Source organism: Ochotona princeps, chromosome 5 (assembly GCF_030435755.1).
Source record: "Ochotona princeps isolate mOchPri1 chromosome 5, mOchPri1.hap1, whole genome shotgun sequence".
Lineage (NCBI taxonomy): Eukaryota > Metazoa > Chordata > Mammalia > Lagomorpha > Ochotonidae > Ochotona > Ochotona princeps.
This window is the reverse complement of record NC_080836.1, coordinates 92,070,725-92,095,590: the sequence shown is the minus strand read 5'-3', so window position 1 is coordinate 92,095,590 and position 24,866 is coordinate 92,070,725. Positions and strand designations below refer to the sequence as shown.

General features: G+C 57.3%; 1 protein-coding gene across 10 annotated transcripts in view; it reads right to left on the bottom strand.

Annotated features, from left to right (window-relative positions):
• SPEG (striated muscle enriched protein kinase) overlaps positions 1 to 24,866 on the bottom strand; it is a 53,215-nt gene that overhangs the window by 17,754 nt on the left and 10,595 nt on the right. For 5 of the 10 annotated variants that reach the window (XM_004576798.3, XM_058665045.1, XM_058665049.1 and 2 more), the window contains 13 exons: positions 21,638 to 22,947; positions 18,786 to 18,929; positions 18,367 to 18,549; positions 9,333 to 9,508; positions 9,139 to 9,227; positions 8,295 to 8,470; positions 5,766 to 6,026; positions 4,735 to 4,893; positions 4,460 to 4,649; positions 4,121 to 4,344; positions 1,107 to 1,226; positions 775 to 879; positions 82 to 288 (listed from right to left, as the gene is read on the bottom strand). In XM_004576798.3, the coding sequence (XP_004576855.2) occupies positions 82 to 288; positions 775 to 879; positions 1,107 to 1,226; positions 4,121 to 4,344; positions 4,460 to 4,649; positions 4,735 to 4,893; positions 5,766 to 6,026; positions 8,295 to 8,470; positions 9,139 to 9,227; positions 9,333 to 9,508; positions 18,367 to 18,549; positions 18,786 to 18,929; positions 21,638 to 22,947 (3,344 nt within the window). Of the gene's footprint in view, positions 1 to 81; positions 289 to 774; positions 880 to 1,106; positions 1,227 to 4,120; positions 4,345 to 4,459; positions 4,650 to 4,734; positions 4,894 to 5,765; positions 6,027 to 6,233; positions 7,136 to 8,294; positions 8,471 to 9,138; positions 9,228 to 9,332; positions 9,509 to 10,349; positions 10,667 to 18,366; positions 18,550 to 18,785; positions 18,930 to 21,637; positions 22,948 to 24,866 lie in introns of those variants that run through there. The other 5 variants (XM_058665047.1, XR_009245503.1, XM_058665051.1 and 2 more) reach the window with 5 other exon arrangements.

Sequence of the window (24,866 nt, the reverse complement as noted above, 5' to 3'; positions counted from 1 at the left end):
TGCAAGGCCTGGGCCTGATCCTGGCCCAGCAGCAGCTCCCAGTGCCCCGCCTCCCTGGGGCGGGGGGTGGCCCAGGCTCACCTCGCTCAAGTAATTGCACAGGCTCAGAGGGTGGGGACGGTTTGCTACTGCTCTTGCCAGCAGTGCTGAGAACCCGGAAGACGTGCTGCAGTCCTTTCCGCAGCCCTGTGGCTGCCCAGCCCGGCTCCCGCAGGCCCATGGCTAGTGCTGTCCACTGGTCAGAGCCCAGCACCTGGTGCTGCACCGTGTACGTCAGGGAGTCCGGGTCTGGCCAGGAGATGGGAGGAGAGAGGAGAGGCACCTGTTAGAAGCTGATATGTGGAGTAACCTCCCTCTGGCCCCCCACCAACTACATCCAGTTGGCTCAGGATCCCAGGACTCGCTGGTCTGCCCCTCCCATTGCTCTCTGCCTCCCTGCATCTGTTCTGGCCAAGCCACCATTGGCCAGTCTCAGAGCCCAACCGTGTCCCAGGTACAGGCTGGAGGGAGCCAGAGCACGTGTATTACAACTGTTTGCTCCTTGTGGAGGGGAAGCTAAGGCCTAGCATAGGAATAGATGCTGGACAAGGAACTCCACAGCCTTGTCCACAGCTGTTCCTGGCCACACCCTCTCTGCTTCATTCACCCTTATTGCCACCGCCCTCCCCTCATACATACCACAAATTCTGGGATAATGCTCCTTTGGGACCCCTGGCTGCAGCTGTCCTGGTCATATCCTATCCCCACCCCTAGCCCTGCATGGCCCTGACCCACCGATGGCCAGGTCCAGACTCCTGGGCGGGTTCCACGCAAGCGTAATCATCCTCCCGGTCACAGCCACCACCTGCGGGGCACCATCTGGAGGGCCTGGAACCACATCTGAAAGGTGTGGGTTTGGGGTCCATGAGTCTTTCAGGGCCCCACCAGCTCCCCAGGGAGCCAGCTACCTTGGGAGCAGAGGCTGGGGACCACGGGCTCAAATGCAGGGACAAGGGCCAACATGGTCCCCAGGGGATGGAGGGAAAGGAAGTTGGTGTGGCAGCCCCTCCCTTGCCCAGCCCCTGAGCAGGAGCAGAGACAGACTGCCCAGGTAGGTGCCTGCTCACCTGTGACATAGAGGTGGGCATAGCAAGCAGCTTTGCCCAGCTTGTTGGCAATGACGCTCTTATAGACACCAGCGTGCTGCGGCCCCACAGCAGGGAATACCAAGCGATGCACATCCCTGTCTGGGGGTAGAATGGGGGTGACAGTGATAGTGGGGCTGAGCTAAGAAGCTATGAGAGGGGTAGCAGACCCTTGCCACCCCAGGCCTGATGCCTCACCACTCCCTCAGCCAAGGAGGAGGTGAAGACGAAAGGATGGGACAGGCAGCAAACTATGAATGGGTCCACTCTGCAGTCACCCTAGGGCCAGAGTCACATGGCAGGCCCAGCCATTTGGCAGCTTCCATCCATACTGCATCACCTCTGAGGTCCACAGTCCTGTTGAGTGTCCCCTCAGTTCCATACAGGCTCATGGTCTCTACAGAACGTTCTGGTAAGTCTTTGTTCTTCAGGCACCTCCAACCCTGTCCCTAGGTCCCTCACCTCCAGCCCTGCATCCCCAAGACAGCTGCCTGCCCTCCATCCCCTGGTCTCCAGCAGCAGAACCCCTTCATAAAGCCAGTCACAGCCCACAGCCCAGGTACCCTTCCAGTCATACCTGCTGTACTACCTTTCAGCCTGACCAGGCTAATCACCAGCTCTCCCAAGCAGCTGCTTGGGTTCTATCTCCAGGGCCTGATCCTAAAAACCCTCTTTTCTGGAATGTTCTCCTCCCATGGCTCACCAGTTCATGAATGGACAGCACTGGGAAACTTCCCCATTTCCATCCTTGGGCCCACTCCACCTTTCCTGAGTCCCTGGGTACCAGGCTCCTTCTTCTCCTTGGCCAGGTGTGTGTATTGTGGGGCAGGGTCTTTTCTCTTCATCAGTAGAAATTGTAGCTCCTGACCTGGCCTGAGATATCCTCAAAAACCTAGCTGCCTCTGTCCAGGTCTGTCCCCAGCAGCCCCAGAACCCGATGCTAGGATGCATGAAGTACCAGGTACCCTAAGGTCTATGATGAGCTGTCAGCTCTGGGCCCTGCCTGCACGGGCACAGGGCCCACTTGTTCCCACCTCCTGCTCCTTTCAACCACCCTACACAATTACTTCTACATTACCAGGAAGGTCAGAGGCATTTAGGGACTTGTCCAAGATCACACAGCTACTAAATAAAGAAGGCAGGCTGCACTGAGCTCCAGGTTGCTCCAAAGCTCCCTTTTTGAAAAGCCTGCTTCCCTACAGACAAGGAAGCCCGTCCTTGGAGAGGACAGGAAGTGGAAGGCATCTGCTCTGTCCTTTCTCCCATCAGGGCTTGTCCCCCAACACCTCTGCCTTCTCCCAGTGGTTATCTGCATGCGTGACAGTCACTCATACATTTATCTCTGCCAATGCGCTTTATAAGGAAGAGAAGCCAGGAGCGGCTGACAACCCCAGCCATGGACAGAACACAGGCACCAGCAGGGACAGATGCCCATCTGGGGCCCCTGGACGGGGCAGGGGTCAGAGCCCTGCAGGTAGTGCTGGAGCAGGCTAGGGTAGAGGGAGGAAGAATGTGACATGGGTGGCAGGCAGCACCCAGGTCAGGAGCTGGGCACCAAAATCAGATGGACCTGACTCGTCTTTGGGGAAGTCCCTCTATCTGTCTGAGCCTCAGTATGCCTGTCTGTATGCAGCGCTAACAGTGCCTGCACTTCAGGTTTGGCAGTAAAGTAAGAGTGTGCACATCTGGCCTTCAGTACTCTGAGGACACTTATTAAAGATGACTTTGTGGGGTTGGCACTGTGGCATAGTATGCTAAGCCTCTGCCTGAGGCACCAGCTTCCCATGTGGTCACCGGTTTGAGTCCTGGATGCTCCACTTCTGATCCAGCACCCTACTTGTGGCCTGGGAAAGCAGTAGAGGATGGCCCAAAGCCTTGGACCCTGCACCTATCTGGAAGACCTGGAAAAATCTCCTGGCTTCTGGCTTCAAATTGCATGGGTTCAGCTCTAGCCACTGTAGCCATCTAGGGAGCAAACCGGCAGATAGAAAATCCTTCTCTGGGCCCAGCAGCATGGCCTAGCGGCTAAAATTCTTGCCTTGAACGCCCCGGGATCCCATATGGGCGCCGGTTCTGATCCCAGCAGCTCCACTTCCCATCCAGCTCCCTGCTTGTGGCCTAGGAAAGCAGTTGAGGATGGCCCAAAGCCTTGGGACCCTGCACCCATGTGGCAGACCTGGAAGAGGTTTCTGGTTCCCAGCTTCGGATCAGCACAGCACCGGCTGTTGCACTCACTTGGGGAGTGAAACAGGACGGAAGATCTTCCTCTCTGTCTCTCCTCCACTCTGTGTATCTGACTTTGTAATAAAATAAATAAATCTTAAAAAAGAAAGAAAATCCTTCTCTGTCGCTTTTTCTCTCTCTGCAACTCCGCCTTTTCAAAAAAAAAAAGTTCTCCTGGGAGGTGCCCTGTCCTATCACATCAGACCGGACTCCTTCAGCACAGCTCAGAAATGCTCCCACGAGAACGTCAACCCAAACACAGTCCCTTCTATGGCTGGCCCCTCCTGACACAGCCCTGGGCTGGGCAGCTTTTCTCTGTGGGACACTGCCACCCTGGCCTCCTCATTATTTCATCAGCATGCCAAGGCAACAGCAACAGTAACATAGAGCATATATAACCCAACCACTTGCTGTTTGTTGGGGGGCCCTGCTCTAAGCACGTCACATGGGATGCCAACTTCACAACAACCCAATTCTAGAAGCAGACACAGAGGCCCAGGGAGGGGGGTGCTTCTAGAACCTGCTCCCACCCCTGATGCTGCTCAGAAAGCAGCGTGCTGCCCAAGTGCTAACAGCCATGATGGAGGGACCCAGATGACCAATACTATATAGGCTGAGAAGCTAGGCCACCCTTCTTTTACCCTGGAGATGGGGGATGGGGCAACACAGCCCTGACCAGACCAGAGAAGGGAAGGGAGGCCGGGGAGTCAGGAGGGCAGAGTGAGCAAGAGGGGCTGCAGGGGATGTCGCTGGGGACCCTCCGGGACGCATACACTGTGTCATGCGCCGGTCGTCACAGCTCTGGATGCGGTGGCCATTGTGGAACCAGCTGATGGTGGGGTAGGGCAGGCCCGTCACTTGGCACTCCAAGACGGCCTCCTTGGCCAGCCCCACCTCCAGGTCCTGCAGTGGCCGCAGGAAGTCGGGAATGGACAGCCGCTCCAGCTCGCCCTGCTCTGGCTCCTCTGGGATGGAAGGCATCTTTTCCAGCTTTGAACTGCAAGAAGCCCACAGCAGCTCAGAGGTAGCTCCATCGCACCCCTGCACCTGCACTGCATCCGACACCCCCACCCCACCACCTCAGGGTCAGAGCAGGGAGGTTCTGAGCCTACCTGGGGCCTGAGGCAGGGGTCCGAGGCTCCTCCACATAGAGCTGGGCCGAGCAGTGGGCCTGGCCGTGGGTATTGGTAGCACTGACTGCATACAATCCCTCGTCCTCGGTGCCCACGTGGGCAATGTGCAGTGAGTGCAGGCCCCCGTCTTGGTGGAGTCGTAGGTTCTCACTCTCCTCCACAGGGCGGCCTGCAATCAGGAATACAGGGTGGGTGGGTGGGTGCTGCACCCCTGCTCGCCTGGCCCCAGTCTTGGCTCTACTGAGCAGCCTTACCGAAGTGAGTCCAGGTCACGGCAGGTGGCGGGGTGCCGCTAACCTTGCAGTCGAAGCGGGCAGCACGGCCCTCCAGCACCTCCATGTCTTCCAACAGCCGTGTGAACAGGGGCGCAAGGGAGGGCTGCACAGTCAGCCGGGCACTGCAGGTCAGCTCATCTGTGGGGAGGGCACAGTTTTGGGGCAGAGAAAGCTGTGGAGGCCCTGGCATCCCTACCCCACGGCAGAGAGCAGGAGTCTGGGCACAGCCTTGCCAGGCAATGGGCAAAGCCCCAAGGATGGGACCTTCTTAGGAGGGTGGACATGGGCAGGGTTGAGGCAGGCTCTGATAAAGCCCAGGGCCATAGCCCAGCTCTCTCCTCCTCATCTCTGCAAGACAGTAAAGCCAAGAAGACCCCTTTCCACACCTGATCTTAAACAAAAGGTCAAGTGGTGATCAAGACCCCCTTCCTCACCCTACCTACTCTGTCCCTGACCCGAGTGGATGCCCCCTTGAACCCCGTCATCCACCACGGAAGACTCTTCCAGAGAAGCCTGCTGATACACACGCTTACTTGAACCTTCTTGCCGCTAAGTCCAGGCTCAAAACCCACACCACCTGGCCAGGCAGATGCTACCCTCTCTTGTTTGTCACATGAGGTTGGAGGTGTCATTCATGAGGAGAACGGCTGGCATGGACCACTCCTCAGCAGGTATGGTGCTTCACTGATTCCTTCATCCTACTAGGCACCACCCCATCTCCAACCTAATGCCCTGTGGACAGTCTGCCGCTCTGTGACTTGTCCAAAGTCATGCGGTAGTGGGAAGTCCAACCAACTTTGCTGGCTGCCCTGGGCACGCTCGATCCCTTCAAAGACCAGCTAACCCATAACTACAGTGCCCTTGAGCCAGGCACTGCTTGCTAAACACCCACCATATTGAGGCAGGGGTCCTGTACGGTGCGGTCTCCCCAGCAGATGGAGTCCCCTCTTGTGGATGGCTGTTCAGTTCTTCTCTCTCTAGCCCCCGCCTCCTACAGCCCCTGGACTCACCTTTGGCTGTGCTGAGTTTGCAGGTATACACACCGCTGTCATCCTCATGCACGGAGGTGAGCAGCAGCTTGCACTTGCGGCCGTCGAAGTGCATCTTGCATTTGAGGAGTGCGGGCTGCAGCAGGCGGCCCCGGCACAGCCAGTCTACCTCGACGTCGGTGGGACCCGCCACCAGGCACTCAAACAGCGCCATCTCGCCAGCCCCCACGTCCACGTCCTGCAGGGGTGCCAGCACGGCCAGGGACCGGCTTTCAGGGTGTGCTGGGGATGGGGTGTGGGGGGAGGCAGCCACGGGGGGGGTGGGGAGCACGCAAGGAGCAGAGACACACAGGGCAAGGGAGACACACATACACACACGCACACACAGAGAGACAGACACAGAGAGAGAGATGCATTTGGTTCCTCTGGATGCAGGGAAAGCCCACCCACCCGGCCAGGATGGCAAGGAGCTCCTGACCCTGGCCATGCCGGCCCAGGGAGGGGGAACCCACGCGAGATGAAGAGGGAACTAAGAGAACAGGAATGGCGTGGACCCTGCAGAGGCCTTGACCGCGGCAGAAAAGAAAACGCAGCACACCAGCTGGGTACAAATTGGACTTTATTTGTGCTAGGAAAACAGGTGCTTCCAAAGGCCCCCACTTCTGCTCCTGTGCCAAGTCTGGCCGACTCCCTCATCCTATCCAAGGTACCCTCATCCCTGACCTGGGAGGACAGGAGCCCCAAAACTGGACCCTAAACCCTGCCACGGCTCATGCCAAGGCCTCTGGCTCTTAGTCTCTGTGGAATAGGAAGTATTGTGTCATTTGAAGTTCATTTCCAGACTGGTCCATGTGCCCTGCCCCACCCTACCAGCCCCAGGCCTGCACCACTCACGGTGGCCCCATCCTACTGATGCCAAGACCCTCTCCCACTCTGTCTTTCACTGCCCCAGCTGAGTTCCCTGACTGTCGCAGACACACAGACAGACAAACAGATGGACAGACAGTGATCAGCAGCAGAAGCAACAGCAGCAGCCCATGTGTGTGCATGGCACCTGCCCCACCCTCTGCCCCCACCCGGTGCAAGGAGAAACTGATAGGTATGGGACCTCTCATGGCCACCCCTTCCAAGCACCCAGTTCATCTGGGCAGGTTTCCGGCCTGCACAGTCACATGTCCACTTGGGGAGCAGGGTCCACAGGAGCCCCAGGGGGCTATCCCAGGGTGCTGCCTGGCAGGGGTGGGGAGGCTGGGATGGGTCCGGGCCGGCAGGCCGGCTGGGTCTGTGGGCACGAGGCAGTGAAACACAGCGAGGTCCGAGAAGTGCCTGAGACAGGGGCGTGGCTCGGAGGGCAGCAGGGGGAGCACGGGTGGCCCCCTGAGCTCACTCGCCTGTGTACAGACAAAAACCGCAGTCAGCAAGCGGCAGGTTAGTGCAGCACACGCCCGCACGCACGCACACACATGTGCACACGCACACACAGGCATCACCCAGACCTGGCTAGGGCCCTTTCTACTTGGAGGGCTAGCTATCCAGCAGGGCTGCACTGCCCATTCCAGCTCCCCCAGGTTGCCCAGCAGTCAGGGGAGAGGCCTTCACAGGCATTAGAAACACTCCCAGGCGGGGGTTTGCTGGGCGAAATCCCAAAAAAAGAAGCACTAAGACATGGGTTAATACAGAGAAGCAAAGCCTAGCCAGACCCTGGAGGAGAAAGAGCAGGCCAGAGATGGGTTTTCAAGTTCAGAGACCCAGGGACAACTTCAGGGAAGGGAGATAGAGGCCCGTGGGGCTCACAAGGGCAACCATAACTGCTAGGGGTCCAGGTACCAGCAGGTACCCCTGGCGGGGCCTTAGGAAGTCCCCATAGCTGGCCTCTGTGCTGAGGCTCATGTTGATGGCTGAGTGGGCAGCAGAGTCCTTGCCAACCCTGGGAGGCCAGGTCTCCTGGAAAAGCCCACCAGCCCTCCCAGGGGTAGTCCCCCAGGTCCTGTCAACCGCACTGCCCTTCTGTCCCGTACTCCAGGCATCCACCCCCTCTACACGTCAGGTCTCTTTCCATGCCTGGAATATCTGTCATGCTCCATGCCCAAGTCACCCCGTGGGTCCCTCCGAACGGGTCCAGGCACCAGACTCCCCCCACAGCAATTCTTGCCCAACTATAGGATGCGATGGGTTGGGTGTGTGTGTGTGTGGATAAGAGGGAAGGAAGAAATGGGTGTGAGGGAGGGGTCTGGGCAGGTCAGGGTGACAAAGGCTTGGAAAAGTGTGGGGGCAAGATGGCTGGGTGGCAGGAAGCAGGATTTCTGGCCGATGTTACCTGAAGCTTGGCGATTAAACACAGGGGAGAGGGGAATGTGTTCTGAGCACAGAACCACCTGCTGTGTGGCCTGAGGTAAGTCGCTTGCCCTCTCTGGTTTATTCAATGACAAAAGCAGCCCCTCTAGCCGTGACAGCCTGTCTGTGAGGTGTGTGAGAACTGTCAGCAGGGCAGGGCAGGGAGGGGCGGCCGGAGTGAAGGAGGCTACAGGAAGAGAACGTAGAGTAACTCACCTCGAACCTCCAGGCGGGCTTCACACTGCCGGGCGCCATACTCATTGACGGCTTTGCAGGTATAGAAGCCGGCGTCGCCGCGCTCAGCGGCCAGGATCCGCAGCCGACACAGCCCACCTTCGGCCTCCTCAGCAAAGCGCCGCTGGTCTGGGCGCACGGGCTGGCGGTTTCTCAGCCTGTGAGGGACGGCCAAGGATTCAGTCACCAGGGCCCAGGGTAGGGCTGCAGGATCAGTCAGGCCTCTCTTGCCCCCAAATCTGCACCCCCACCCCGCCCAGGTGGAGGCAAGCCTGGGACCCAAGGCCTGCTCCTGCCTCACCCCTGCACACCTGGACTGCGCCTTCTCAGGCTGCTAACCATTCTGAAATGTCCCCGTGTGCTGGTTTTATTTCTCACAGACACATAGTTTTGCCTCTTCCCCAAAGGGACATGAGAGCTCACAAAGCTGACAAAAATCTCAGCGGGGACCAGACGAATCATTAAACATGAAAAACAGAACTGAAACCAACAAAAGCATTGCAAGCTGAGCATATCCGGGCATCTGGGACTGAGCAAGACAGACAAATTACTCTTCACTGTTGGATACACAGTGGACCTTCCAAGTCTCCCCATCAACAATTGGGGGTCCTCCCAGGGTGACAGTCTCCCTGGCCAGTCACCCCAAGGGGACCGGCACCAAGTTGTTTATTACCCGTATACCCAGAGTGGGCACAGGGCAAGGGGCAGAGGGAGTGTTCTGCAGGATACAGCCTCCAGGCCAGGTCCACTGCTTTCCTCCTTGGTGCCCCCCCCATTCGGCACGTGCATGTGCAGGGTGGTGAATGGCTAAGTGGCTGCTACTCACCAGGACACCACGGGCTTGGGTTCACCCTGCACACGGATGCTCATGATGACGTCCTGGCCTTCTCTCACTGACTGGTCCATGAGCGAGACCTGAAGTAGGGGGGACACCCCAAAGTGTCAGAGCAGCACATCGGTTCCTGTACAAGGTGAGGAGGGTGGGCACACACGTGGGGAACAGAGCAGGGAGGGTCTGACCTTGAAGGTGGGCGGTGCCTTGGAGCAGGCGTCCGAAGATCTGCGGTTCTGACTGGGGCTGAGCTTCATGGTGGGGGTACGTGGCCAGGTCTCCCCAGGCTCTGGGAACTCCTCAGGGGGACTCAGGTACTCCTCATCGGAAGTGATGGGGCTGCTGAAAGGGGAGGAGGACCCACCTGGAGGAGAGACAGAGATACACTGGGGAGACGGGGCAGCAAGAGAGGATCCTCCTGCAGGCAGGCCTCCCTGACTACACTTCTGGGACTGGCATGTTGTGTCCTTGCCCAGGTACCTGAGGTCCCAGAATGCCTGGGTGGAGCCCCCTCTGACACAGCCCCTGTCAACACTGACCCTGCTGGCTGGCCTAGGAATGGAGGCGGGTAGAGGTAGGCGAACTCCCTAAGGAACATCCCGGGGCTAAGCACACAGGCAGCAGGTGGCTGCTCCCACATTCCTACTGAAGTGGGAACCTGAACTGCCAGCCACAGGCTCCCAAAGTGGGGGGTTATACATTTCGGGGACTCCAGAATAGCAGAGCCAAGACACCTGTTTCTTGAACGAGCAGGGCCTGGTATAGCCAAAAACAAATAGGCACCACAGACAAGTCCTGTCCTGACCTCAATCCAAAGCCAATGAGGCAGCGTGTCCAGCCTGCCCTCCCTCTTCTCAGCTTCCTGGCCCAGAAGCCCGAGGGACACCTGTTGGCTCCAGCCCTAGGGCAGGGACCCCTAAACTCTCTGGGGCCCAGAAGACAGTGTTGAACTGCAAAGTAAAGGGCACCTCACCCTGGGGAAGAAGGGGAGGGGTGCCAGAGTCAGCCTCGGGACTTGGGGCATCCCCAGGGCCCCGTCACCCTCCCTCGCCACTGGCTAGGGGCCCAGCCTTGCTGAGCTGGCTCCTATCCGACTGCCAAATACAGACACGAATCTGCCACAGCCCCCGGCCCCTCCTCCTGGTTTCCTGGTTCCCGCACCCCAAGCCCCCGCCCCCCAGGCACAGGGATGCACCCCAACTCACCCCAAGGCTCTCTGCACACGGACCCAAGCCTGCACCTTGCTCTGCCCTGGCCCAGGCTCGCCTGTCACTTGTCCCCACTGCCCACCCACCTTGGTTCCCCAGGGAATGAGAACCCAGCTAGCCCAGCCCCACTCACTGAGCTGACCCAGTGGAGGCCCCGCACTGGCAACCCAGCAGCAGGGGGAGGGTAAGGTGGGGTGGGGAGGCTGGGAATTAAGGGGGGAAGGAGAGAGGGAGGGGGAGGCAGCCAGGGGCTGGGTAGCAGGCAGGAGGGCAGGGAGGCAGGCGGGCAGCTGGCTGGGAAGGAGGTGGCTGTGAAACCACGGGAAGCCAGGCCTGGAGTGGAGGGGGAGGAGAGGGGAGGGGCAGAGACTGGCTGAATTTAGCCACCCTGCCCATTCCCAGGCAGCCAGATCTGCTTCTCCTCTCCTCACAGCTTCAGGGCCCTCAAAGGCACACAGGCCCCTCTGTGGCGCCTGCTCTCTGGCTGCAAGAGCTTCAGTCCCCAGAGGAATCTGGGGTGGAAGGATACTACACCGTGTGACACTCTCCCCGGCCCCATTCCTCGCAGTCGGTGGACCACAACTCCTGTGCTATTTGTGGCCCCGACCCAGTCACCATCATCCCCAGTGCAGGGAACGTGCCAACCAAGGCCACCCCTGCCTCGCCTAATGCCCAGAAGCAGAGGAGCCCCAAGGTCCACTTTTGCCTCCCCCTAGCAGTCCTAGCGGCCAGGCCAGGCAGGGCCTGAGGCCTGCTCCCCACCCTCTCAGGGGCCCTGCCAAGGCATCCACCAGCAGCTGGCCTCTAACCTACCCATTGCTCTTACCAGGGTCAGCACTGAGTCCAACTGAAGCTGCTTTCCCTGGGCCACTCCCCACATCACATCCATCTGTACCCGAGTTAGGGCAGGGGCTTGGAAATACGGTGAGAGGGGAGGGGGTGCTGAGTAGGGTCACATGTCTTTCTCTCGGCTCTGGGTCCCTTCACCTCTGCCCAAGGCCACATTCCCAAGCTATGACCTGTGTTTCCCAGCATTGCCAATGATGAGGGTCCCCCTCCCCCATTCAGGCCAGCTGTCTGGAGGTTAGAGGGCGGACAGGGAGGCAAATGGACATTTCGGGCTGGAAACCTGGCCCCAGCAAATGCTGGGATCAAAGGCCTGGTCTGTGCTCAACCCCCACCCACATCCCTGGAGCCTAGCTAGCCTGTCCTGGCTCCAGGTTCACCTCCAGGTTCACCTCCAGGTTCAGTGTTCAGCTATGATTCATGTGGGCACACAGGCAAGCTCAGAGACCCCAAGTGGTGGCTTCCGGGATAGCACCCTAGGGCATCCAGGCATTCACCAAGCCCAGGGTCTCAAGCCCTGGAGAAAAGGGGCGGGGGTGGGGGGTAGGGGGTGGTTTCAGGCTTCAGAAGGGTGGAATCTGGCATCTTGCAGTCGAGACAACGTCTCCCTCCTGTCGCCCCCATAATCTCAAGGCCAAGGAAGCGTGTCAGGGATTGTCAGCACTCCACACCAGGGCCTGGGGCTACCTTTACATTTACTGCATTTCACTGGCCCCTGGCCTTCAACACCTTTGCAACCAGTCCTGTTGCACTCACATCCACCAGCAAGACAGAAGGCAACCCATCAGCAAGAGAGACCCTCCCCAGCCCTGAACAAGCCCTGTCCTTACGTCTGTCTGTGTGCACCCACTCAGGTCCAAGGCACTTCATAAGGACTGGCTTTAAGGAAGCTACACTTCCCCCCATCCAGACTGGCCCAAGGCCCAAGAGGTTTTAATGCCTCCAAATGTTTGACAAGGCAGGTGCACCTACAGCCAGCACCATAAGTGTCCACTACACAGGAGGTATCACGGCCAGCCCTGAGGCATCTGCCCCGGGACTTCAAGGGCACTTACTTCCAAGACAGCTTCTGAACCCTGACCCTGGCCTGTGAAACCAGAGTTCCTGAAACAGGAGGTTAGGAAACAACCGTTTCCAGAAGCCCCCATCATAAACAGTGATTCTTGAGCATATGGTAGTTTGATGCAACCAGTGGACATCCCTGTGGGAGGAGAACCACTTTAAGAGGTGGCACTGTGACGAAGGGCACTGTGAGAGGGCTAATGATCTGGAACGGTTTGCCTCCACCGCCCACATACTCACACTATCCTGTGGTCCACACACTATCCTGTGGTCCACACACTATCCTGTGGTCCACACAGCCCTCTGCATGTCCAGGAGAGTCTCCACTGACAGAGGTGAGGGTTGAGAGTGTTAATGGCCCTGTCCATTAACACTGGATGCAGATGTCTGTAAGAGCCAGCCGGAGTGTTCAGGTAGCAAACAAACAAAATAAAACCATGAGCGATGAGGGCCAGCAGCGTACTGAAAGCAGATGACTTTCGGTTTGGGGAACCAGAGGAGGTGTTGCAATTAGAATCATGCCTAAGCAGGATAAAGGGGGGAAGCGTTCCAGGCGTGGCTGAAGTTCAGGGGCAAAAAAGCAGGTGCACAGGTCAACCCTCTGGGTGCAGTGCTGGGTGAAGATGTGCGTCCACAGAGGCCAGTGAAGGCATGTGGCCTTTACTGTAAAGGCATGGGGTCAGTGTGTGTATGTGTGTGCGGGGATTCCTGACTACTGAGGAGGGGAGGCACATGCTGACAGCTACACAGCACCTCAGCAAGGATGCCCCCCACAACAATCCTACCTTAGTGGGAGAGAGGATACCCTGCCCCACCCCCCAGAGCTGGAATTTCCACAACATGCTGACGCAAATTGCTGCCCTCGGACAAGGAGAAGTCCTGTGCTGGGAATGTTTTTGATTTGATTGAAAATGCATGAGGCGTCAGAGAGATACTCACAAACAGGGTCAGCTTGACCTAGCCACTCAAGTGCTCAATCTCTTACGGTAGGATTACATTGCAGCGCTCCAGGTTAAATAAAGCTGCTTGCACCAAAAGTAAGTTAGGTTTCCATTCTTCTGCTAGCTGCTAGTGATCTCCGTCCTCCCATTACAGCAACCCCATCACAACCATTCTAGGGAACCACCTGGGGGAGATGACCCATGGGACAGAGCTGCTAACTGCAGGCAGCCCCTGGGAGGGCTGATGTTGCATAGATGGCCTCCAAGGGCCTGATGGTGGCATTCCCAGGTGCCCTCTGGCGGTTGTTCCTGTAACTACACCAGTGGGCTGGACACCAGGGGCAAGCCAAGAGAGGGCCCACGTGGCTGTCTGTGGTAGCCACAATTTTCTCACACCCCTTTCAAACACAGAACCACCCAATAGCAATCTCTGTTCTGTTATGACACTGCTGATCAAGTGAGTGGGACCAGAACAAGCTCACATGAGCCACGACCTTGGGCTCAAATATCTTCCACCAGCTCATATTCTACAGAGTTGCACAAGTCCTACAGGGTCAGTAGTCCAGAAGTAATGACAACCATCATCCTACAGACAAGAAAATTATAGACAGCTAAGGTTCAATAAAGTGGCTGGAAAGTGCTAGAATCTTAGACTTCAGGATATGACACTTGTGTTTAGTGGGGGAGGCCTAAGGCTGGAACCTCCCCACACTTTCCCACACCCATCACCGTCTCATGACCAACATTCAGAGGGACTCCAGCAGAACCTGCAGCAGTGGGGGAACCAAGTGTGTGCACAACAGCCAGTCAAGGATGCAGATAGGATCACAGAGGAAGGGGAGACCCTGCCCCTATAAACCTGCCCCAAGGGCATCTGCACAGCCTTTCCCATATGCTCCTGATCACAGCCACGCCTGAGACTTGCACCTTTTCAGAATAGCTGGAAACAAGCCAGGCAGTGCAGTGGTTAGAGCCCAGGTCAGGGAGGCCTGACCCAGGACTTCAGATCCTGCCTCCAGCCAGCCTCAACCAGGTTTGCCTAACCTCCAAGAGTGGAGCATCCCTTCCAGGGGAGCCCCTCTCCCCTCCTCAGCTGTCTGAGGCAACAGACAGGCACAGGAACCAGAATGGCACAGGATGCAAAATTCAGTTCCTCAAAGTTACTGTGGCCACATTTCAGGTGGGGTCTTCTAGGATATTTCCACTAATTGTAGAAACTTCTAGAGAACAATGCTGCTCTACAGAACCTGGTGGGGGCTTTCCCAGGCTCAGTTTGCTCATCTGTGAAACGGACCAACCTCATATGGCCAGGGGCAATGTGATCCTCCACACCAGGCTGAGTGCAGGCAAAGCACTTGGTAAAGACTAAATTAGTAGCACTGTCTTTATCTGTTACCCATGCTTCAAGGGTAAGTTGTGATCTTTGTAGATAACATTCCTAGGCAGACCACACAGGTGGGTAGTAAGGCTGCTGGCCTGATGCCAGCTCAATGTCACTATTTTCTTGCACTTTATTTATTTACTTATGGAAAGGAAGATTTATAGACAGAAGGAGAGATAGAAAAATCTTCCAGCTGCTGGTTCACTCCTCAAATGGCTACAAAGGCCGGAGATGAGCCGAGCCAATCTGAACCCAGGAGCCAGGAGCTTCTTCTAGGTCTCCCACAGGGGTGGAGGGTTCCAAGGCTTTCCCAGGCCAAAAGCAGCAAGGGAAGTGGAGTAGCCAGGATGCAAACTGGCACCCATATGGGAACCTGGTGCTTGCAAGGGGAGGATTAGCCAATTGAGCCATCATGCTTGGCCCTTTCCCATTTTTGTGGAGCAGTGTTATGATATAGCACTGGGCTCTCATGTTGGAGCACCAGATCGAGTCCTGGTTGCTCTGCTCTCATCCAGCTTCCTGCTGATAAACCTAGGAAAGCAGAGAAAGACAGCCTGTGACCCTGATGTAAGACAGCAGATGGAGTTCTCAGCTCCTGGATCTGACCTGAGCCATCATCATTGTGGCCCTTTAGGGAGTAAACCAGAGAGGGTAGATCTCTTCCTCTGTGTTTTTCTCCCTCACTATTGCTCTGCCTTTAGAAAGAAATAAAAATTAGGCCTGGGACAGTAGCCTAGTGGTTAAACTCCTGGCCTCACACGTGCAGGTATCCTGGGTGCCAGTTCTAATCCCGGTGGCCCCGCTTCCCATCCAGTTCCCTGCTTGTGGCCTGGGAAAGCAGCTGAGGACAGCCCAATGCCTTGGGACCCTGTACCCGCATGGGAGATCCAGAAGAGGTTCTGGGCTCCTGGCTTCAGATCAGCACAGCTCTGGCCGCTGCAGTCACTTGGGAAGTGAACCTGTCTCTCCTCCTCTCTGTATATCTGACTTTCCAATAAAAAAATTAAAAAGATATATATATAAAATAAAAACAAATGAAAATCTTGGAGCTAGTACTGTGGTGTAGCGGGTAAGGCTGTCACCTGCAATGCTGACATCCCTCATGGGCATTGGTTTGAGTCCACTTTTGACCCAGCTCCCTGCTAATGTGCCTGGGAAAATAGAAGATAGCCCAAGTCTTATACTCATGTAGAGACCAGAATGAAGTTGTGGGCTCCTGCTTTCAGCCTGGCACAGTCCTGGCCATTGTAGCCATCTCTCTTTCTCTCTCTCTCTCTCTCTCTCTCTCTCTCTCTGTTTGCCTCTACATATCTCCCTCTGTAGCTCTTTCAAAAAAAATAATAAAAAGACAGATAGGTATATCACTCCCTGTCATTAGTCCCCTGGAGGGCTAAACATAATGTAACTAACTTAGTTCAAGGGCAGAGCTGTGTAAGGGTGTAGGAAAGTACATGGCAGCTGCAAGCAGAAGAAAGTGCTTGAGATGCGGCACTTGGCAGCAGGTGTGAGCTTGGTACACATCTGTGGGGTGGAGGCAGGCAGCAGCCGGAGAGCTTCCCTGGAGAAGGCTTGCTTCTCTCACTGTCTGACCAACCCCTGGGAACAGGGCTGTGGGTTCAGCAGTTACTCAGCAGGGTGGGAGGGACCTGGACCTAGATGGGACTATAGGAACCTGGTTCTGCCACCATTCCTTGGCAATAACAGTTCCCAACTAGGAAGCAAGATCCACAGTTCTCAAAAGCTAGTCTTGCTGGGGTGGGCACCCAAGAAAACATGGGTGGTTCCCATGGCATCGGACACGGGAGGAGGAACCAGAAATGGGGTGAGGGTGCCATGCAGGTCTCTTCCCGTAAGCCACTACCCACTCCCTCCCTCCACCTGCTGCGCACAACCCGACGCAGGTATGTCACCAGGTCTTTACTGGAACCCCACCCTTGCCAAAGGTCTGTGTCACGCTCTTGTTCCTGTTCCGCCTACTCAGGCTGCTCTCTGGGTCCACTGGCCCCTGTCCAGCCATTCTGGACCAAACAGTGCCTTGTAGGGTAAGAAAGTCAGCTTACTTCCCAACAGCCAGACAGCCAGTGCCGGGCCTGGGCCTGCCCCCTTGGGGCCCTGGGGTGCTGGAGCCTGTCTGACTCTCTTGCTGTAATGCCTGCAACTACAGATGGCAGCTCTCAGAAGGGCTGTGGATGGGGGAGCTGGGAAACAAGGAGGGCCTTGGGGGGCTGTGGCCTCATAAGTGCAGGAGCCGGGTGGGGGGCCCTTCCTTAGCCCCCTACCAGGCACAGTCTGGAGGGAGGGCAAAAGAGGGGAAAGGCAGCCCTTGCCAAGCTGAGCTCCTGTGCACGCATACACTGCCCCCACCCGCTAACAACTAACATTTGTCTACAGCTTCACAGCCCATAAAGCTCGTTCACACGTCTGTCCGTTCCCATTCTGAGCGTGCGAGAGAAAGCTTGTGGTATCATCATCTCTGCTTTACAAATGAGGAAGCTGAGGCACCTACAGGTGTTCCCCATGGCAGGCAGGCCTCCCAGTCCAGGATGAGCAGTGGCTTTGCCCCCAGCCACCCTCGTAGTCTACCCAAAGGCTCTGTGAGCCAGGAGTGACCACAGCAACCCCACTCAGGCCCTTGCCAAATCTCGGTACCAGCCAGGTATTGACCAAAGTCCTGGAGGCAGGCTTGGGCCCCTGGAAAGGGAACTGGGAGCTGAGTCAGACCCCAGAGGGTGATGGAAGAGGGCAAACATGCAGCAGAGGGGAGGGGTAGGACCCAGTGGGGACAGATGGGTAGGAAAGGGAGAAGGCCCCAAATGTGGGCTCTCGAGTATGGGGAGGGTAGATGCGAAACCCAGGACAGACACTAACAAGATCTCTCTCAGGGCCAGGGGAAGAAAGGGGGCACGAGAGCAGATGCCCCTCCCAGATCTGGCCTGGCCCGCCCCCTCCTCAGCCTGTCTCAGCCCCAGGCTCTTTCAGCTCCCACCCCTACCCCCACAGCATGTGCATCCCAGAGCACTGAGCAGCTGCTTCCAACTCTTCCAGGCTCTGTGCTGCTGTGGCCACCCAGTGGTAAACCCCCTGAAGGGCTGAGGCTGTGTCTTTGCCTTCTGTAAGATGTCCCAGCCCCCAAACCCAGCAACCACCCTGCCCCAGTGGCTGGCAGCAGCACAGCATCAGGGTCTAGCTTTCCTGAATGAGCTGAGCTGGCTGGGCACACTGACCAGAAGGCAGCTGGGCACCAACCCAAGGGAAGGAGCGCGACACCAAGTAAGGGCATGCGCAGAAACACAAGGCAGGGCGGCTGGGGCGCTGCCTGCTCCCAATCCCATCGACCCCATCAGTGCTCTCAGACGGGAGCCTATGGAGGCCTGGAGTGCAGGCCAGGACCGTGGGGGCTGGGGTTGGCCTCTGGAGGAAGCAGGGAGGGGCGATGGGCTCCTGGCAGCTCTGAGCCCCCTGGAGCTGGTAGATTCTGATTCTCCAGAGACTCAGGGACAATTTGCTTTTTCACATGGGAGCTTTCACAGACACACCGTGGCGGGTGGCATCCACATGATGTCTAAACACAGATTCCACCAACGGTGTGGACCGACCGGTCAGCCTGCTCTGGGTTCTGGGAACCAGGCCCCTTCTCGGCGGCTAAGGGCATTTCACATGCTTTCTGAGCTGCAGCAGAAACCTTGGCCCTCGGTCTCAGAGCTCCCGGTGGGAGGGGGAGGTCACAGCTTGCACTGCTGCTCTCCTCTCCTCTGCCCAGCCCCAGCCCCAGCAGGCTCCCTACCAGGTCTCACGGCCAGTGCGGCTGCACAGGTGGCCTGGCCCAGCTCGTTGGTGGCGGTGGCTGTGTAGCTCCCGGCGTCAGCAGCTCGGGCTTCCCTGAGCAGGAGCGTGTGCCGCTCGCCTTCGGCCCGGATGAGAAAGCGGCCCTCGCTGCGCAGTGCCAACCCATCCTTGTGCCAGGACACTGTTGCGTTGTGGGAGACAGCAAAAAACTGGCCATCTGGGAAACCGTACCCCACGCTCTACCCATCCCTCTTGGCCCCAGGGTGTCCCAGGAAATCTCTCACAAGAGTCAAGGTGCCCCCTACCCCGGCCATGCAGTGAGTGACTCTGGGGGACCCCTTCCAGCTGGTTTTCCACACCTGGACTGCAGGCTCAAGTTCTCTGCGCCCCCACCCCAATCAAACTGCCACAGCTTACCTTGGGGTGGGGGGTTGGCTGTGACAATGCACTTGAGCAGCACGTCCACCCCCGGGGCCACCACCGCGTCCTGCAGGGGGATCTCAAACAGCGGGGCCTCCAGCGGCTCTTCTCCGGCAGACACATAGGAATCATCTGAAGACTCTGCTTACACAACATGGTGAATAGTGGGGGACTCCCATGGGGGCAACTTGGTTTGGGGGACAGGTATGAGGACATTGCTAACACTGCAGCCTAGGAAGGTACTCCTGGAAGGCAGGGATGGGGTGCTTCAACAGGACAGGACAACCAGGGCAACCCCGTAGCTAGTCTGCTCCAGCCACGGCCATGGTTAGCGGCCAGAGAAGCAGGGACTGTGTATGTGTGTCTTCTCACACAGCAGCAGCATCGCTATGCACAGCTCTTGGAAGACCTTGGATGACTGCACAAGTCTCCAAATGGACACAGAACAAGTGAATGGTAACCCAAACCCAGAGCAATTAACAATGGTGTCACAGTAACCTGTGGCAACTTGTTACTGTCTGACTCAAAATAGAGAGCAGCACGGGGGGTCTGCAGGGCCTAGGAAGACCAGTATCGATTCTGTCCATTCACTAAACAGTCACACTGTGCTTTCTACCCCCTGGACACTTCTATGGACATCAGGAACACACAGGAAATTGGACATGGGCCACACACACAGGAAGCTCCTCTACATAAAGGGCTAACATGATTCCATTGTGGATCTCTCTGGGTATGTTCTAATTTGAGGGGCCAGTGTTGTAGCATAATGATGGTTCAAGTTCTAGCTACTTCACTTCTGTCCAACCACCGTTTCATGGTCTGGGAAAGCAGCAGAAGACAGCCCAAGTGCTTGAGCTCCTGCCACCCACAAGAGAGACCCAAAGGGAGTTCCAGGCTCTTGCTTTGGCCTGGCCCAGTCCCCACCACTGCAGCCACTTGGGGAGTGAACCAGCTGATGGGAGACTGATCTCTCTCTCTCTCTCTCACTCTCTGTAACTCTGCCCTTTTTTCCTATACAGATAACTTCTGGGGCAGGAATTTGGTTTGGTGGTTAAGATACTGCTTAGGACATTTGTATCTTACGTTGGGTTTGGATTCTAATTCCTGATTACAACTCCCAACTAATTCATAACCTGGGAGGTGGTAGGCATTGTTCAAGTGACTGGGTGCCTGCCACTCCCATGGGAAACCTGGGATGAGTCCCCAACTCCTGCCTTCAGCCCCTGCCCAGCTCTGGTCGCTGAGGGCATTTGGAGAGTGAACCAGAAGATGGGAGAATTCTCCCCCAACATCCTGAACAAAGGGTTTATTTGAAAAGCTTACTTTGGTATCATTTTTTTTTAAATCAGGAGATTCTTTCATAATATATATCCCTCATGAGCTTATTTACTTATTTAAAAAGGCAGCATGAAAAAGAGATAGGGAGGAACAAAGAGAGAGAATGAGAAAAGAGATCTTCATCCACTCCCCATAATGGCCAGGACTTCCAGGACAAAACCAGGAGCCAGAAACTACATGGAGGGCACTCCCACTTGGGTGGCAGTGGCCTAGTACTTGGGTCATCGTCCTCTGCTGTCCCAGGCACATTAGCAGGGAGCTGGACTGAAAGCAAATGAGACTCAATCCAGCATTCCTATCAGGGCTCCCAGCATTGCACGTGGCAGCTTACCCTGCTATGACTTGCTATGCCACAACACCTGCTGCTGCATGAGCTTTTTGAAGACCCCTCACACTCCTGGTTTTCAAAAATTTTGTACCTAATAAACTATTTCAGAATGTTGTATCCAGGAACCAACCTTTCTTTTCTTTTGTTTTTTCTTTTCTTTTCTTTCTCTCTTTCTTTTCTAATATCCTCACATGAGCTAAGCACAGGGCAACATCCAAAGAAACCACAGGAGTCCCAATTCTGTTGTTTTCTAGCTACATAACCCTGGCAAACACTTAGCCTCCCATGTGCTGCCTGTAAGATGAAGGAGAGAACAGCCAGCACCTGGCAGAGCAGCATGCAGACAGAAATGAGAGGGTATCGGTACACGGTTGGGGGGATGCAGTAACGGTGGTTAGGAGGGGGATCTGATCTATGCTTAAGACCTTGAGGGAGCAAGACTGAGACACAAACTGACTGTGAGAAGAACATCATAGTGTGGTAAGGGCAATGACAGGGCCTATCAGCAGTCCTGGCTTAGAGAGACATCCAGCCCATGGGCGTGGATTCCTCCACCTTCCTAGAAGTGAACTTGCCAGGGATGGGGCATTCTCCTGTTAGGTCAGGAGATGACACAGGCTGGCATGTGTAGCCCCATGGGCCCTTTGCTGTGCCAGAATCCGAGGATGGAGAGAGGAGGCTGAGGCAGAGCATTCTGGCCACAGAGGGGTCAGGATTCCCTGCTGGCATGTAAAGTGCAAGAAGAGTTGGCCAAAGTTTGCCTGTGACAGCGACAGGACTAGCTATTGCCGGTCCCTCCCAGAGGGATGGAGAGGCCAAAGGGCTCCCTGGGCTCCCACCTGTCTACCCACCCGCCCCTGCCCCCTGCAGCCCAGTCTCACAATCGCTCTTTGACCTTGTTATGTAGTGGGCCACCAGCTTAGGGGTGACCAAAGTCCAGGGGACCTAAGGCATCTGGGTACCAGTCTCTGCTCATACCTTCCATCCAACCATCCTCATGAAAACACTCTGCCTCACCTTCAGCAGTTCTAGACAAGGACCCCCATGGGTCCTGCACCTGCCTGGAGCTGTCTCCTTTAGTAGATTGCAGCGTTAGAGCCATCTAGCAGCCCCAAGCTGCTGGCATTTTGTTCTCCCCAAACCCCACCCCCTGGGGCCCGGGCACCCACCCATTAAGTCTTACCGAGTTCAGGGGACATAGGCCGGGCACGGCGGCCTTTGCCTTGGCTGCGGACCCCTCTGCGGTCCCAGGGTCCCCATGGCCCGTCCTCCTCCGGCCCTCGGCGCAGTCTCTTCTCAGCCTCGGGCCCTACCCTGTTCTTCTCTAGAGTCTGGGGCACCGCAGCGCCCTCCTGGCCTGGCGTGGCCCAGGGCAGGAAGCGCACAGCCTGCGCCGGGGGTTCTCGCTTCCGACCCCCAGACACTTTCGTCCTGATTTCCGGCGTGTCGATGGTAGGGGGAGGCACGGGGCTCCTGCACTCCTGGATGGCTCTGCTTCGGGTCAGCGGGAACTGGTCCCGCCGTCTCACTTCCTGTTGCCGGCCTTCCCCCGGCTCCGTCCTGCCCACCGGCCCTCGGCTCCGTGTCTTCTCTGGCTCATCCCCGGGCTTTGCCGTGGCGCTCGGAGGAGGGGGCGACTGTGCAGCTACTGGGCTCACGGCCCGTGGGGTCTTGGGGGTGGAGGGCCGGGAGAAGAGTGGGGGCTCGCCGGGTTCTCTAGGGGATGGCGCGCGTTGCAACGTGGCGCGCAAAGACTCATGCGAGCGCACCAGCTCCTCACGCGACGTGGAGCGACGGATGCGGCCCAGCTCCTGGGCGAAGCGCAGCTCGAGGTCAGTGGCCGGGCTGCGCTGCCGCGTGCGCTCGTCCAATGAGGCGGCCTTTTGCTGGAACAAGCGGCGCCGCTCCGCCACGCTGCCCCGGGGCCCACGCAACTCCTCCTGCGAGGCCCCGGGCGTGCCCCACTGTGCGTCGCCCTCGGACTTGGGTTGATCCAGCGAGCGGGCCTTGCGTAGAGGCACCCAGGGCCGCAGGGGCGCCGGCGGCGAATCGCTGCGCTCCAGGCTGCGCCGTCGCTCCTCAAAGAACTGCAGCTTGTCCAGGATGCGGGAGCCAGCGCGCACCAGCCTGGGCGAGCGGCCCAGCGCCGACAGGCGGCCCGAGGTCTCGCTCAGGGGCGTCTGAGGCCTTGATTCTGCCGTCCCCGCAAGGGAGGATCCTGACGATTTATATTTTTTCCCTCGCTTCTCTTCGGAGGCGGAGGCTTCCTCCGGTGGTGCGGGCTCCTGGGTGCGCCGGTGGGGAGATGTAGGAGTGGCCGGGGGTTGGGCGCTGGGTCCCGTTGGAGACCGCTTACCCACCCGCGGGGACGGCGGGGGGAGCAGCGCTGATTTGGATGGGGGCGGAGGGGTCGGGCGAGGACGTGGGACTTCGCTGGCCGGCTGCGGCTGAAGGTCAGGTTCGTCCCTGTGTAATCCGCTCTGAGGAACGCTGCTGGGGGACCAAGAGGGGCAGAAGGTTCAGGGAGCCTCCCTTCCAAGGTCTCAGCTTAGGACAACAATTGGGCGGTGGATCATGCTGTGCAGGCTTGGGAGTGACATGGGTCAGACCCTCCTGGCCCCGCCCACATCCCCCCAAGAGGAGGGCACAGCCAGAACAGGTGCTGGGGAGAGGCCAGCGGCTCAGGCACCAGGAGACTGGGGCCGGTGGCTGGGGTCCAAGTGCAGACTCAGCCCAAGGGGCTCTGGCCAGCCCCCTCCCCCCAGCCCTCCAGAAGCTGGGAAACAGCAAAACTGAGCATGAGGGAGAGAAAAAGAATAAAGCTTAGAGAACTCAAAGGATGGAATGGTGTGGGCAGGCAGGAGGGTAGGATGGGAAGGGGGCCCTCTTGGGACAGTGACCTGCCACTCATTCCTGCCCCAGCAGGCTCCTGTTCATCCTCGACAGGACACACCCCCTTTCCAGTGCCTCCTTGCCAGGCACAAAGTCCCCACTGTTGGCACTGAAGGTGACAGCTAAGGGGTCCTAGATAACGGACACTGAGGAGGTTCGCACTCCCTGGCTCCACCTTAGGCTTTGTTCTGCCCCCTGGGAAATGGGATCTGAAGTCCTTGAGAACCCTTAGGAAACGCACAGAACCCCAGCCACCCCCGCACACGCCACCCGAAGGATCTGTTCAGAAATAACTCTGCTCCGAAATAACTCGCAAGTGGGCCTGAACAAGGGGGTGTGGAAGAAGAGGAAGGAGGATGGAGTCAGCCAGTACCCCAGTACCCCTGTCAGTAGCAAAGCTGTGAGTCCCAAGAAGTGGGCCTCAGTTTACCCCTTCTGGACCCTTGTGGGGGTGGATACCAAATATAAAAATCAGTAGGAAGGGGGAAATCTGTCAAAAGGAATTTAATAAAAATGTATGAAAGGGCTCATTAGAGGCTGTGTGCCGGGCGTGTACCCAGCACTTAAAAGGCACTAAGTCACTCAATTCTCGATGCAGTCCCTCCAGATGGGGGCTGAAGCACCCCCATTTACAGGCAGAGAAAACAGGTTTTAAGGAGCTTCAGCGTCCTACAGCTAGGAAATAGCTGATGCCAGGTAGTGCAAGCCAAGCCCTTGTTCCCCAGAGTGCCCAATGGACACCGAAGGGAGGAGAAAGATGAGGTACTAGCCAGGAACTTAAGTTCCAGGGGTGTCTGAGTGAAGATGTCCTAACCTACCCCAATCACCTCTGGCAGGGAGAATGGGACCTCCATGGGCATCCAGAGTTGCCTCAGGGTGGTAAAGAGCCTTAGCTCCACCCACCTCCTACTTGGGTAGGGCAGGTGACACAGAGAAATGGCCTGAGGCCTGCCAAGAACCTGGGGACAGCCCTGGAGGCCTCCTGCTGCCCATGCTGCCAGCCTCAGCTCCAGGCCAGACTCTGTACCGTAGCCATCACTAAGGAAATAGGTTCCTCCGAAGTTACCATAGCAACCCCAGGCTCTGGCTGCTGGGGCCTGGTGAGAAACAGGCGGGGAAGGAGAGGCGAGTCCAGGGCACAGGAGTGCCCAGTGATGCCAACAAGATCAGTCTGGGAGCCTTTGCCTGCTCCTGTCTGGGACCTAGCCCTCTCCCCATGCCCACCTCTGGTCACTACAAAGCATGCTCAAAATAAGCATCCCATCCCCGCATCAGAGCCCCTTCTCTGTTCTTCATGATGCTGCCACCCCAGCCTTATCTATCACCAGCCAGGCCCCTCTCTACTCCCCAAATGCCCCCATACCTCCATCAGCAGCCACTCCCCTCTTCTGCTCTCTGTATCTGCTAGCCCCCAAATTTCCAAACATGGCTCCCATGCATCTCAATCGAACACCTCCTCCACTCTGGGCCACCCCCTCCCAGGACACCCCTGAGCCCCACCCTCAGGGCGTTCCCCGCAA